This window comes from Rhinoraja longicauda, chromosome 12, assembly GCF_053455715.1.
Source record: "Rhinoraja longicauda isolate Sanriku21f chromosome 12, sRhiLon1.1, whole genome shotgun sequence".
Taxonomy (NCBI): domain Eukaryota; kingdom Metazoa; phylum Chordata; class Chondrichthyes; order Rajiformes; family Arhynchobatidae; genus Rhinoraja; species Rhinoraja longicauda.
In genome coordinates this window covers 9,791,538-9,807,733 of record NC_135964.1, presented here as the reverse complement: position 1 = coordinate 9,807,733, position 16,196 = coordinate 9,791,538, and the positions used below count along the sequence as shown (strand labels likewise).

The 16,196-nt window shown below is 43.2% G+C and overlaps 1 protein-coding gene across 10 annotated transcripts in view; it reads right to left on the bottom strand.

Annotated features, from left to right (window-relative positions):
* Positions 1-2,508: 2,508 nt before the first annotated feature.
* The window catches only part of glra2 (glycine receptor, alpha 2), a 195,685-nt gene continuing 181,997 nt past the window's right edge, over positions 2,509-16,196 (bottom strand). For all 10 annotated transcript variants that reach the window (XM_078408991.1, XM_078408990.1, XM_078408988.1 and 7 more), the window contains one exon: positions 2,509-3,104. In XM_078408991.1, the coding sequence (XP_078265117.1) occupies positions 2,829-3,104 (276 nt within the window). In that variant the 3' untranslated portion in view covers positions 2,509-2,828. The remainder of the gene's footprint in view (positions 3,105-16,196) is intronic.

The following is a 16,196-nucleotide window of genomic DNA, read 5'->3' as shown; positions in this document are numbered from 1 at the left end:
CCTCTCTAAGATGAGTCCTCATCCTCCTGCGCTCCATATAATACAGTCCACCCCTGCTCAAATTCTCCCTATAGCTCAGGCCCTCAAGTCCTGGCAACATCCTTGTAAATTTTCTCTGCACCCTTTCTAGTTTGACAACATCTTTCTTGTAACATGGTGCCCAAAACTGGACACAATACTTTAAATGCATCTTAAATAGCTGCAGCATGACCAACCAACTTCTACACTCAACACTCTGACTGAAGGACAATGTGCCAAAAGCTTTTTGGACCACCCTATCTATCTGTGACATCACGTGCAACGAACTATGTACCTGCACTCCTAGACCCCCCTGCTCTACAACACTCCCCAGAGGCCTACCATTCACTGTGTAGGTCCTGCCCATGTTAGATTTTCCAAAATGCAACACCTCACATTTCTCTGTATTAAATTCCATCAACCATTTCTCAGCCCACTTGCCCAACTGATCAAGATCCTGCTGCAATTTTTGCCAATCATCTTCACTATCTACAATACAACTGGGTGGCGCTGTACATGGGCAGCCTCGCCAACAGCCTGTCTCGCCCCTTTCTTCTTTTGACGTTTTTAGTCTACATTTCGTTTATGTGGGGGTGGGAGGGGGGTTGGGGGAAACTGTTTTTTAATCTCTTCCCTTGAAGGAGATGCGACCTTTTCCGTATCGTATCTCCGGCCTTAACATCGTGGAGCTGGCGGTCCCTTTGTTAAGGATCGACCGCCCCGATCGCGGGAGCCTCGATCGCCCCGATGCGGAGGCTTCGATTGCCGACTGCGGGAGCTTCGATCTTCTCGACTGCGGATGTTTCAATTGCACCGACCGCGGGAGAAAAGGAGGAAAGAAGGTACAAGTTATTTGCCTTCCGTCACAGTGGGGAATGGATATAGATCTGAACAGATTGTCGAAAAACAAGATGGACGTGCTGCCTGCGCTGGTGAGGACGGAGGGAGTGCGGTGAGTGCAGTGATCTCAGAGTTTGGGGGACATCGCGCCATGAGGACATCTCGGAGTCTTCAGACCCGAAGAAATCTGAATTTGGGATCATACAAAATCTTCTTCAGTCTGAAGAAGGGTCCCGACCCAAAACGTCACCTATTCCTTTTCTCCAGATTTGCTGTTTGACCCGCTGAGTTACTCCAACTTCTTGTGTCTATCCAATGTCTCTAGTACTTATTTGAAACCAACACATATTTCCCTCAGTTCCTCATTCACTTGGTATTTCTGGCAGGTTTTCTGTGTCTTCCATGAAGACAGGTGCAAGGTGGGTATTTAATTTATCTAGCATGTCTTTATTTCCCATTTAAAATTCTCTAGTCTCTTGCTGTAAAGGACCCACATTCCCCCTCAACAATCTTTTTCACTTTGCAGAAATTTATAAGCTCTTGCAGTTTGCTTTTATATCTTCTGGCAATGATCACTCATATTCCTTCTACCCCCTTCCTATCTATTTTGTGGCCCTCCTTTGACATTCAAATAAAGAAATATTAGAAGCAGAATAAAATATTCTGACATGAAATGCACTATAAACTGAGGATGAATTTCTAAGTACTAATGTTTAATAGTTCAGTATAGATAGAAGCTGTATGGGAAAAATAAATCACTACTCTCTCCGTTCAATAAAATATCACAACTTCTTAAATAATTCCCTCTTTTTCCACTCACCAATACATTATGCTGCTTGTATTATATTGGAGAACCACAAACATTTTATATCAGAGGCAGATTAAACAAGGAATAAGTTAGAAGAGTTTAATATTCTTTGACACAATAACCAATCTAAATGCTACTTGTTTCTCCTATACTAACATAAAAAGCTACAGTGTTAAGATCTATACATTGATAGACTGAGCTACACTATTTAGGAAACAACAATCTTATTAAATATACATTAGTGCAAGTTGCACAACATGGAATCTACAGTTTGGTACCTTGAAATGCAGGTGAAGCAAGCAACAGAATCTTTTAAAGTCATGGGGATCTTCCTAGATATTCAAATAATAAGTGATTACAATCTGACTTTGTGCCATTAAATAAATCACATGACATGAAACATAGTTTTAATATCTTAGTTCAATTATTAATTTTCTTTCTGGTGTGAAAAATATTAAAATGTTCCACTAGAATATCAAAGTATTAATTTTGTTTTCATACATATAAATGTAGAAAGAATGCTTAAAATCACAAAATGGGCCTGGTGACCACTAATGTCTACAAGGAATGGAATGCAGCTCAGTTGGATATTGTTTTAATATAAAGGCAGTGGTTTTCTGTAAAATTTTGGTCCGCTCTTGATTCATTGTACTGGAAGCATTGTAAACATACCAATCTTTGAAAAAAAAGTGATATCTTGTTACCATTGCATATCCATAAAAACTACCACTCCTTAAAAATACCAATCAACCTTCTACTTGCTTTCTTCTCCTGGACCCACTTCCTCTATTCCTCTTCCCTCTCCCCACCCATCCCTCCACCCCCTCCCACCCCCCCCCCCCCCAAACCTCTGTCCACTAAGGTCATACAGGCTCAGTTATCTGAGTCTTCCAGAATTGGCAATGGGCAAGTTTACAGAGAAAAATAATTCCGTCAAGGGCAGACATTGGAAGAAGACGTCTCGAAGGTTAATGCAGTACATTACGCCCTTATTTTAGTATTTTAAAGTTTTGCATTCTATTGCTATCCCAACTGAATGCAAACATTAAGCGTTTCTTCATTCTGCGTTAGTCATTTTATTGAGAGACAGTGAATAAAGATTATTTAGCACAACTTGGTCACGCAAAGTCCCGGCGAGGACAAGCCTTCTGCCTACTGCCTACTACTGATGGACATCTTCATGTCGTATAATTTTGTACGTAATCCAGTAAAAGATGTTAAAAATGAGGAACGCCAAAGGGAAGGCAGCACGGGACATCATGTCAATCTTTTTTGCTCTGTCGACGAACTTCTTCCTGACGGCTTCTGCATCCGTGGGCGGCGGTGGTGGGGGAGATGGAGCGACAGTTGTGACAGTACTGCCATCCTTGACTTGAAGGCAATGACCCACCCCGTATCCACTGAAGTTAAAGCGACTCTCCAGAACCAAATCGTCATCCTGTGAGAGAGAAGAGAAGATGAAAAAGGACAGTCCAAGAAGACGTTGGCAGGTCATGAATAAAGCTCACTGCAAACTTCTCAAAGACAATTAGGAATTGTTCACCTTGCCAACGATGTGCAAATCTTCAAAAACAAATTAATGTTAAAAAGTCTGAAAAGTTACAACCTGATTTAGATAAATTCACCATTACGTTTGCCCAGCCAAAGTTATTTAGGCAAAATCATCTTAATCTACTTTATGGATAAAGACAGGGTTTGCCGATGTTAAGATACTAAATTTAGGCAAGACCAATGTCCCCTTATTCTTAAACTGTGGCCCCTTGATCTGGACTCCCCCAACATTGAGAACATGTTTCCTGCCTCTAACGTGTCCAACCCCCTTAATAATTTTATACGTTTCAATAAGATCTCCTCTCATCCTTCTAAATTCCAGTGTATACAAGCCTAGTCGCTCCAGTCTTTCAACATATGACAGTCCCGCCATTCCGGGAATTAACCTAGTAAACCTACGTTGCACGCCCTCAATAGCAAGAATATCCTTCCTCAAATTTGGAGACCAAAACTGCACACAGTACTCCAGGTGCGGTCTCACTAGGGCCCTGTACAACTGCAGAAGGACCTCTTTGCTCCTGTACTCAACTCCTCTTGTTATGAGGAATTAGGAATTGTTGACCTTGCCAACGATGTGCAAATCTTCAGAAACAAATTAATGTTAAAAAATCTGAAAAGGTACAACCTGATTTAGATAAATTCACCATTACGTTTGCCCTGCCAAAGTTATTTAGGCAAAATCATCTTAATCTACTTTATGGATAAAGTCAGGGTGTGCCGATGTTAAGATACTAAATTTAGGCAAGACCAATGTTGATGGTATTAGACAGGAACGTGCTAAAGTTGATTAGAGTAGATTGTTTGCAGGTAAAAGACGTCTGGAAAGTGGGATGCTTTTAAAAGGGTGATGTCAAGAGGCAAGGCAGGTGGGAATAATGACGAGAGAAATTGAGGTTCTGGTCAGGAAAAAGAAGAAGGCATGGGCCAGATACAGGCAGCAGGGAGCAAGTGTATCGGTGGAGGAGCTTTGGGAACTGAGGAGCAGACTTAGGAAGGAAATCAGCCAGGCAAAAAGAGGGCAGGAGGTAGCTCCGGCAGGTAATATAAAGAGAAATCGCAAGAGATTTTATATATACATTAAGGGAAAGAGTCTCCTTAAGGGAGAGAGAATAGGACCCACTCAGAAACCAAAGCGGTCATCTCCACGAGGAGCCACAGGAGATGAGCAAGGTCCCCCATGAGTGTTTTTACCATGGAGAAAGACATGAAGACTGGGAAACTTGGAATGGTTAAGGGAGACACATAGAGGGCAGTATTACTGTTGAGGGGACGCTGGATGTCCTAAGGCATATGAAAGTAAATACATCTCCTAGGCCTGATCAGATATATCCAAGGTATTTATTCACAAAATGCTGGAGTAACTCAGCAAGTCAGGCAGCATCTCAGGAGAGAAGGAATGGGCGACGTTTCGGGTCGAGACCCTTCTTCAGTCTGAAGAAGGGTCTCGACCCGAAACGTCGCCCATTCCTTCTCTCCTGAGATGCTGCCTGACCTGCTGAGTTACTCCAGCATTTTGTGAATAAATACCTTCGATTTGTACCAGCATCTGCAGTTATTTTCTTACACCAGATATATCCAAGGATACTGTGGGAAGCTACACAAGAAATTGCAGGAGCCCTGGCTGAGATTTATAAATTATTATTAGACGCTGGTGAGATGCCGGAAGACAGGAGGGTGGCTAATGTTGTGCCTCTATTTAAGAAAGGCTGCATGCAAAAGCTTGGGAACTAGAGCCCAGTGAGCCTTACATCTGGGAGATGTAAGATTAATGGAGAGGATTCTGAAGGATAAGATGAATGTGCATTTGGATAGACCTGGGCAGATAAGGGAGAGTCAGTATGGTTTTCTACGTGGGAGATCGTGTCGTACCAATCTGAATGCGTTTTTTGAAGAAATATCCAAAAAGGTCAATGAGGGCAAAGCTACAGACATGAACTTCAGCAAGACACTTAATAAGGTTCCACATGGTAGGTTGTTCTGGGTGGTTAGATCGCATGGGATACAGGGAGAGCTAGTGGACTGTATTGAGAATTGGCTTCATGGAGGGAAGCATAGGGTGATGGTAGAAGATTTTTTTTCAAACTGTAGGCCTTTGGGTAGATAGCGACTCAAAGGCCTAGTAGATAGCGAAGATGGTTGAGAGCATTGGAAATTGCTCAATGCATTATAAAATCTCATTGTCATCAGGATAGATTTCAGGCTTGTTTAGAACAGAGAAAACCCTTATACAGATAACCAGAGTGTTTAACGAAATCATAACCTAAATGATGTGCTGGATATTGTTTAGCAACAGTGACAACCAAATCTGAATGTGCAGGGCAGATGCACAGAAAATTGTAGTGCAGTATGAAAAAACTAGAAAACCTGATCCTCAAATCATATGGATATCCTGGGTGAGCTACTGAAGGGCCAGACTCGTGGAAGCTTTCCAGAGTATTGGGTATTCTTTTAATACCCGAGGAATTCCGGAATGGAAAGGAATGTTTCTTTTTGAGCAAAGCTTTAAATTGCCTTCTGTCAGACTTTTGCCTTGGAAACAATCCCAATGACAATTCACCAAAAGTGTGGGAAAATACATGCCATACCAAGTAGGTTTCTGAAACAGAGTCTGAAGAAGGGTCTCGACCCGAAACATCACCCATTCCTTCTCCCCAGAGATGCTGCCTGTCCTGCTGAGTTACTCCAGCATTTTGTGTCCATCTTAGGTTTCCGAATGGTTACTTTAGAGGACATAAAGGCGTATGTGAAATATGTGCAGTGTAATATTGAGTGAACTTGCATGGTTTCAGCATGGTAGGAGCCTAGGTAGCCAGCTGTGCCAACATCTGCACAGTAATCTGCTGCTTCTTGGTAGCTTGCATTCACATCGACTATTCAAATATTTTAATATGCCTGTAATGCTCCCAAAGAGATATACTTAGAATATATAACATATTTGTTAATTGGTTTATTGTTCAATAAAAAAATAAAATGGTTGTAGGTGGTGAGAAATGTACTGGAAATGATCTCCTGAGGTAAGTGATGAAGTGGGAGAAATTCTTGCCATCTGGAGATTACAATTCCAAGCAAGTAATTTAACTACCACTGGCTTACTCGTGTCACTCTTGTGATGATAGCCTTATTGAATCATGTAGCTCATGTCAAGTTTGATGCATTTGCCAGTAAATACTCTGGACTGCAAAATGATTTTTTTTTTCTGTGAGAATAAAAATTGAATGAGATAAGAAATGTTCAACTGGTAATACTAATGTTAAGATTTTCAAATTCATGTTTACTGCATCTCAATTATACAAAGGTAGGAGAATTAACCTTGCTTCCAGGTCAAATCGCAACTTTGACTATGACTGCTAACTAGGTGAGAGTCTGAAGTTGATTTGTAGTTCCTCCGTGACTAATAACAAATAGTCAGTGTGGACAAAGTCACAAGTCTGTGTATGATCAAGCACAATGAAGCTGCAGACCTTTCTTCACCAGATCCCTAATAACCACAGAGGAAGGCAACTCCTGATCGATAAGACTCAGCTACTATAGAACATCTCTCTATATCTCTCGTTTCCGTTTCCCCTGACTCTCAGTCTGAAGAAGGGTCTCGACCCGAAATGTCATCTATTCCTTTTCTCCAGAGATGCTGACTGACCCGTTGAGTTACCCCGGCTTTTTGTCTCTACTAGAGAAGATCCATAGGTCAGAGAAGTAAATAGAAGCAAGATAACTACCTAAGTCAAATGTTATTACTGTATGAAGTGCAACTCCAATGTCTCACAATGCGTGAGGATTATATTCCTGCCAACGTATAATTGGAAGTGGTGTGAATGGTTTATAATAATCATTTAAGTCGAAGCACATCTTACTAACACAAGATCTGGGCAATTTTTCTGATATTCTGCCTGTGCTTTATGGATCACTATAGCCAAATGTTATTAAGAGAGTCACAAGTTTGTGGCCTTGATTCTGAGTTTAAAAGTCAGTATTGCCTGTTTTGTATCTGCCAGTTTTGTGGCAGATGCTCTGTGAAATCTGAATGCGATCAATGCTACAGACGTGGAGAGCCTGCTACATAAGTGCACCATGTCCATTTACAGCAGACCTGAAGGATGTGCGCTGCATCAAAATCCGCTTGAGATCCAAAAATGAATAATTGGAAGAGAGTGATCAGAAGCGTGAGCAGGTGTCCTTGAACTAAGTCACGCAAACCATCAACAACCCCCTGGCACTAGTTTATGGTGATTTACAACTCTACCCTTTAAGTTAAAATGGTGAAGGACACCATGAGAAATGGAGACGGAGTATAGCAGCATATCATGCCTTGTGTTTTCTACAATGAATGGTCGTGTGGTTAATTCAGATTCCAACTTCCAATTCCAGCTATGCACCTCCCCCAGAATTTAGGCAAGTTTAAGTAACTTTTAACATTTTAACATCTGAATTTTGAGGATGGAAAGCTATCCCCCATCATTGATGATGGAGTCACTGGGTTAAGGTGCCTCATTGAGGGAAGGATGGGGGATGGTGATGAAAGTGAGAGGGAGCAGAACATGAGGACAACGCAAAGGGTCAGTGCTCGGCACATTCACAGCCAAATGATATTTATGGTTTCTTATGAGTCCCTCGTTTTCAACCAGCATTTCATTTTGCAACGTTATCTCCAAAAAGAAGGATCCCGAAAAGGGCAACAATCCTCCTGTTGCTGCAACATGGATAGTAACAACCAAAGACTACAACTTAGATTGATTTCACAAAATGCTGGAGTAACTCAGCAGGTCAGGCAGCATCTCAGGAGAGAAGGAATGGGTGACGTTTCAGGTCGAGACCCTTCCTCAGATGCTGCCTGACCTGCTGAGTTACTCCAGCATTTTGTGAAATAAATACCTTCAATTTGTACCAGCATCTGCAGTTATTTTCTTACACAACCTGGATTGAGTTGATGTCGGAAACTTCTAAGGTAGACACAAAATGCTGGGATAACTCAGTGGGACAGGCAGCATCTCTGGAGAGAAGGAATGGGCGACGTTTCGGGTCAAGACCCTTCTTCCCAACTCTTACATCACAGCGGGTCAGACAGCAACCCTGGAGGACATTAATGTGTGATGTTTTGGGTTGAATCCATTCTGATTGCAGAAGGGGGTTGACATGGGGGTGTGACAGAGCCTGGCAAGTGATAGGTGGATAACGGTGAGAAGGGAGAGATAGATCAGCCATGATTGAATGGCGGAGTAGACTTGATGGGCCGAGTGGCCTAATTCTGCTCCCCTCCCTTATGAACATGGTGACAGGGGTTTTGGTTGGCGGGTGTGAGGACAAAAACTAGAGGTGAAAAGAAAACAGAAGGGTAACAAATGAAGACAAAAAGGAGACAAGGTGACAAATCGGAGTCAAATGAGGAGAAGCAGAGTGTATGAGAAATAAAATGTAAAGCCAGAGGGAGAGATATATAAGTGGAAAGGGATGGGGAGGAGATAGTGAGGGAAATGGGTGCGCACCAGGGTGGTGGTGGGGGGAGGGCAAGAAATAGAGGGGGAAAGAAAAGATGTGTGTAACCTAAAATTGGAGAGTTCAATGATCATACCGTTAGGTTGTAAGCTACCAAGCGGAATATGAGGTGATGGTCCTCCAGCTTGTGTCTGGCCCCAGGACCGCCCCAACTCAGTATACACACATTCCCCCTAGTATCTCCCACATGCCCAGTCCCCTCCGTCCCACACTCCTCACCAATCCCCGAGTCCCCATTTCCATTTTAAGTCTTCATTTCCATTTTATCCCCCACATTTTCCTTCCTCCCAGCTATTCCCTTCCACTGATATTTTGGTTTTACATTTCACTCTTCCTCCTCTTCCTTATCTGACATCCATTTCACCTCCAGTCTTTGTCACTTCCTCCACTTATCTGCCAATCATCCCCCTCATCTGTATCTACCTGACATTTGCCAGTCTTTGTCCCGCCCCCACCTCTCTTTCCAGCTTTCTCCCCCCCTCCCCCCACTCCATTTAATCTGAAGAAGCATCCCAACTCTAATCACTGTTTGTCCATTTCCTCCATAGTTACTGCCCGTCCCGCTGAGTTTCGCCAGTACTTTGCACTTCCTTGTTTACAGATGTTGTTTGACTTATTGAATATATCTAGCAATTTCTACTTGAATTACAGATTTCGAGCTGCTGGAGTTTTCTTGCTTTTAGTTACCTAGAAGTTTGTAGAGACCATGGCTGGAGTGTTTTGTCTCAAGTTGATGAAACCAGGAAGGATATTCTTGCGTAGGAATGAATCACAGATGTTGATTTACGCCGAAGACAGACACAAAATGCTGGAGTAACTCAGCGGGACTGGCAACATCTCTGGAGAGAAGGAATGGGTGACGTTTCAGGTCGAGACCCTTCTTCAGACTGAGAGTCAGGGGAGAGGGAGACACAGAGATAAGGAAGGGTAAAGTGTGACTACGAGAGATCAAAGTGGATGAAGCTCAAGGAAAATGTAGAATAGATCATTGTTAGCTGGGGGAAGGTGACAACGAAGCATACACAGATAAAATTTAATCAGGAGAGTAATTAGAATAGAGATCATTAGGGTTTACTAGATTGATTTCTGGAATGAGAGGACTGACTAATGAGGCATTCAGTAAAATAGGCCCATGTTCCCTGGTCTTTAGACTTTAGACTTTAGAGTTTTGACTTTAGAAATACAGCGCAGAAACAGGCCTTTCAGCCCACTGACTAGCGATCACCCCGTACACTAACACTATCCTACACACACTAAGGACAATTTACAATTTTACCAAAACCAATTAACCTACAGACCTGTACGTCCTTGGAGTGTGGGAAGAAACCGGAGCATCAGAAAACCCATCCGGTCGCGTGGAAAACGTACAAACTCCATACAGACAGCAGCCGCAGTCAGGATTGAACCCGGGTCTCTGGCACTGTAAGGCAGCAACTCTACCTCTGCACCACTGTGCCGCCCATATTGTTTTGTAATTCCCAGAGGGCAATTGCAGGGAGGTTGTCGGCTGTCGGCTGTGACTGGATTGTACACAACTGGGGTCACAGCCTCAGGGTTTGGTCTGAGGTGTAAAAAACCTCTCAACTAAATAAGTTGTGAAGCTATACAATTCTTTGTTCTACAGGGTCTGAAGAATGGTCCCAACCCGAAATATCACCTACCCATGTTCTCCAGAGATGCTGCCTGACCCGCTGAGCTCCTTGTGTCTGCAGTTCCTTTTTGTCACATTTCTTCAACTGTGTTGCATTGTGTTTGCATGGTAAACAACAGATTGATAGGTTTGGCACAATGCTAGTCAAGACATATCAGTACAGGAAGAGAAAATATAGATGAAGAAGCTCATCTGTGATCTTAATGAACATATAGCAGGGTCTTGGTGGCTGTTCCTGTTCCGACAGATTATATTTTTATGAAGTACATGTACTGTGAATATTCTTTGAGTTGTAAGGCCAGTGATATAGAACAAATGAATGAAAGACATGCAAAACAGTAACGATGATAAAAGGAACAGGCCATTGATAGCTGTTTGCTCGGTGAGAACGAGAAGCTGGTGCCACTTGGGTGGGGGAGGGATGGAGAGAGAGGGAATGCAAGGGTTACTTGAAGTTTGAGAAATCAATGTTCATACCACTGGGTTGTAAGCTGCCCAAGCGAAATATGAGATGCTGTTCCTCCAATTTGCATTTGGCCTCACTCTGACAATGGAGGAGGCCTAGGACAGAAAGGTCAGTGTGGGAATGGGAAGGGGAATTGAAGTGATTGGCAACCAGGAGATCAGGTTGGTCCAGGCGGACTGAGCAAAGGTGTTCAGCGAAACGATTGCCCAGTCTACGTTTGGTCTCACTGATGTATAAGGGTCCACATCTTGAACAACGGATACAGTAGATGAGGTTGGAGGAGGAAGGAGGAACCTCTGCCTAACCTGAAAGGACTGCCGGGGTACAAGTTCAGTCGTGTTTGTAGGCCCCAGCATTATCCCAGGGAGATCCCAGGAAGGATATTCTTGCTATTGAGGGCATGCAGCATAGGTTTACTAGGATAATTCCCGGAATGGCGGGACTGTCATATGTTGAAAGACTGGAGCGACTAGGCTTGTATACACTGGAATTTAGAAGGATGAGAGGGGATCTTATCGAAACATATAAGATTATTAAGGGGTTGGACACGTTAGAGGCAGGAAACAAGTTCCCAATGTTGGGGGAGTCCAGAACCAGGGGCCACAGTTTAAGAATAAGGGGTAGGCCATTTAGAACGGAGATGAGGAAAAACATTTTCAGTCAGACAGTTGTAAATCTGTGGAATTCACTGCCTCAGAAGGCAGTGGAGGCCAATTCTCTGAATGCATTCGAGAGCTAGATAGAGCTCTTAAGGATAGCGGAGTCAGGGGGTATGGGGAGAAGGCAGGAACGGGTTCCTGATTGAGAATGATCAGCCATGATCACATTGAATGGCAGTGCTGGCTCGAAGGGCCGAATGGCCTCCTCCTGCACCTATTGTCTATTGTCTATTTCCTCTCAGCTCCTGTGCCAGGTCACACCTGCGGCAACTTCTGCATCCCCACTGATTTCAAAGCAGGCAAAGGATCAGGAAGCAACAGAGAACTTGTCTATAATTATTCTAATGCTTTATTTATTTATGCTTTGGGATTTCTTTGTTCACTTCTAAGTTTTTAACTTTAAAAAATCAAATCCGTTCAAAAATTCCTTACTTCAGTATAAATAGGTTAAACTGGTTCTTGATGTCAGAAACATTTACTTAGTTTAAAACCTGTTACAGCTTTTGCAGCCAGGAAAGTCCCGTCCCCAGCTTAGCCAGCTGTCAAAAATGAGCTCTCTGTAAGCTGGGGGGTTTTCTACGGATGAAGCCTCCTGATGCACTGCATATAGTCCAGCCTCTGCAGAAACCATGTGTCTGGACTCTAGGTATGAAAGGCCAGCACATAGACACTCATATTGAAATAAATGACTGTCCCCCTTTTTTGTGCTTCATTTGGGAACCGGACCAGCAGTTCAATAAATATATATTAAAAATAAAAGGCAAAATGGAAAAAAAAGTAGCACTTTAAAATCATAATCATTCGAAATAATAATGTGGAACCTTAGGATGATGCTAAATTTACACCATGCATTTAATTGCTTGCAGTTGTACTGTATGTATCTCACATACCCATTATGTATTCCACACTCTGCATGATTGATCAGTAATTCTGATAGTTTAGAAGTATTAATTAGCCTTGAGACTAATTCAGGAATTAGAAATGCATTTTCTACTTGCTCAAGGTTATTAAATACACCAAAGTGCACAAATGCATTTTAAACAAAGGCAATTAATTCTTAAAGGATGTGCAACGAGGAGAAATTAATGTGCGTGAAGAACCCAGGGCAGAATGACACTAGACTTTACTTAATAGACAAGAATTTGAAAAGGAGGATTGAAAAGATCAAACAAATGTATGTTTTCAAGCAGGAAGTCATATTTATGCCTATTTTTGCCACAAAGTGCTGATTAACTTCTAACAAAGGAATATATATCAGTATATGTATATACTGCAAGTAAGAATTTCATTGTTCTATCTGGGACACATGACAATAAAACATTCTTGACTATACTGGGAAAGCAAGTTTATAGAGAAATCCTGTTGCTTACAAAATGTACTCAGATCAGAAAGTTATCTTTCAGATTTAAGCCCCTAGACTTTTCAGTGAAGACTCCACTTCGCTTGGCAATTTTAGTTGTTATTTACATAGAACATAGAATGCAGACCAATACAACACACAAACAGGCCGCTCGGCCCACAAAACCTGTGCTGAACACAATGCCAAGACCAGCTCTTATCTGCCCGCACATAATCCATATTTCACCATTCCCGCATCTCCGTGTAAATATCCAAAGTCTCTAGAAGTCCATTATCATATCGAAACCTCTACCACCATCTCTGGCAGCGTTCTTCACTCACTAGTCACCCTCTATGTAAAAAGCCTTGCCCCACACATCTCCTTCCAATTGTGCCCTTCTCAGCTTAAAGCTGCGCCCTCTAGTATATGATATGCCCACCCTGGGGGAAAGGTTCATAAGAAGCAGATCCAGGCCATTCGGCCCATCAAAACCCCGCCATTCACTCGTGGCTGATCTATCTTTCCCTCTTAACCCCATTCTCCTGCCTTCTCCCTATAACCCCTGACACCCGCACTCACCCCGTTCTTGCGTCTCATAATTGTTTATACCTCTATCAGCTCTCCTCTCAAGCTCCAGTGTTCCAGAGAAAACAATCCAAGTCTGTCCAACCTCTCCTTGTATTTACTACCCTCTAATCCAAGCCTCATTCTGATAAACCTCCTCTGCCCCCTTTCCTTTTAACGGGGCGATGAGAACTGCACACAGTACAAAAGCAGGAATGTCGGTGTTAGGAAAACTGCTGGAATCTTTAATGAAGGGAGCAATAGGCCTTGAAAAGAACAACAGGATTGAGCGGTGCAACATGAGAGCTAAGTCTGACTAATCTGCTGGCATTCTTTCTCTTTCCATCCTCTTGCAACATGAAACTGGGCAGCACAGTGGCGCAGCAGTAGAGTTGCTGCCTTACAGTGCTTTCAGTGCCAGAGACCCGGGTTCGATCCTGACTACGGGTGCTGTCTGAACAGAGTTTGTACGCTCTCCCTGTGTCCTGCGTGGGTTTTCTCCGAGATCTTCGGTTTCCCCCCACACTCCAAAGACGTGCAGGTTTGTAGGTTAATTGGCTTAGTATAAAAATGTAAATTGTCCTTAATGTGTGTAGATAGCGTTACCATGCGGGGATCACTGGTTGGCACGGTCGCGGTGGGCTGAGATAGCTGGTATCTTTCTGAACTCGACTCACACCTTTTCTCTCTTTCCCAGTTCTGACAAAGGGTCATGGACCTGAAACGTTGACTGCTTCTCTCTGCACATATGTTGCCCACCCTGCCCAATGTTTCTAGCATTTTCTGTTTTTATTTCAGATGTTCAGCATCTGCGAGGTGTTTTCTTTATGTTTCTGTTTTTTAAGCTTCAGGTGGCCAACTCCATCTCCTAACCTCTTTTGTTCCAACGAGACTCAATTAGAATTTCACTATTTGAAGGCTTTTAAAAAAACCAGGTTTTAATAGACAATAGAAAATAGACAATTAGGTGCAGGAGTAGGCCATTCGGCCCTTCGAGCCTGCACCGCCATTCACCGTGATCATAGCTGATCATCCACAATCATTACCCCATTCCTGCCTTCTCCCCATATCCCTTGACTCCGCTATCATTAAGATAACTCACTCTTGAAAGCATCCAGGGAATTGGCCTCCACTGCCTTCTGAGGCAGAGAGTTCCAGGTGGCCAATTCTTGCAACTAATTTTTATATTATAGTGAGAATGTTATATATTTCTCAGATCTCACTTTTAACAGGAAAATGTGGCTGCTTTGTAAAGAGCCTTTGAATATGAGGGTTACCAGAATGCTACCTGCATTAGAGGATATTAGTTAAAGGAAGAAGTAGGAACAAACTTACCTGATCTCCCGGTTACCAAACATTTTAATTCTCCTGCCCATTCCCACACAGACCTTTCTGTCCTAGGTCTCCTCCATTGTCAGACTGAGGCCAAACGCAAATTGGAGGAACAGCACCTCATGTTTTGCGTGGGCAGCTTACAATCCAGTGATATGAATTTCTCTAACTTCAGGTAACCCTTGCATCCCCTCTCTCTCCGTCCCTCCCCCACCCAAGTCGTACTAACTGCAAAGCCGTCTTGTTGAGTCTCATTGTCTGTAACTCGTTTTCACCTAGCCCACAGCTAACAATGGCCTGTTACCTTTATCATCGTTACTTTTTCATTCACATCTTTCATTCATTTGTTCTATGTCCCTTTATCGCCGTCTATATCTCTCGTTTCCCTCGCCCCTGACTCTCAGTCTGAAGAAAGATCTTGACTCGAAACGTCACTCATTCCTTTTCTCCAGAGATGCTAACGTCACCCATTCCTGTTTCCAGAGATGCTGCCCGACCCGCTGAGTTACTCCAGCTTTTTGTGTCTATCTTCGGTTTAAACCGGCATCTGCAGTTCCTTCCAACACATTCCTGAGCAAACTTAGATTGTCTTCTCTGGAGCATTGGAGGTTGAAGAGAGACATGATAGGGGTATAAAACGTATGTGAGGCATCGAGTAGACAGAACAGGGTGGAACTGTCAAAGAATAGATGGCAGCCATATGATCTGATAACGAAAATTGAAAGGAAACGTGTGAGGCAAGTATTTTTACACAGAGAGTCGTGGGTGCCTGCAACGTTTTGCATGGGAGGTGGAAGCTGATACAATAGTGGCATTTAAGAGGTTTTGAGAGAGGCGCATGGATATGCAGGGGAGTGGAGGGATATGGATCACCCTTGGTCAGAGGAGATTAGTTTACCTTGGAATCATATTTGGCACAGACACTGTTGGCCAAAGGGCTGTCCTTGTGCTATATACTCTGTTCTAAGTCACTCAAGGGACAGGTTTGGCCCTCTATTTCTGATAACACTCCACACACAAGATCACAAAGACGTACTGGTATGTAGGTTAATTGGCTGGGTAAATGTAAAAATTGTCCCTAGTGGGTGTAGGATAGTGTTAATGTGCGGGGATCGCTGGGCGGCACGGACTTGGAGGGCCGAAAAGGCCTGTTTCCGGCTGTACATATATGATATGATGATGATATGATATCATCACATTTCCCCCACAAAGCACCTCGCTGCTTTTGCTGGAAAGTCGAGTTGCGAAGCAATATTGTGTGTTGGTTCAGTGCTTCACGGAGCACCTTCTCATTTGTGAATGCACTGGATGGCGAGCACAGCTCGCTTCCTTAGTTGCGGCACCAACTGCCCTCTGCAGGCCCTTTATCCCCCACTCCAGACTTCATTGTTGCAAAGACCAGAGCACAGACTTACCAGAATGATGACTGGGGTAGAAAATGCCACAAAGGCAAGTGGTGTATTGTTGGGAGAACTGCA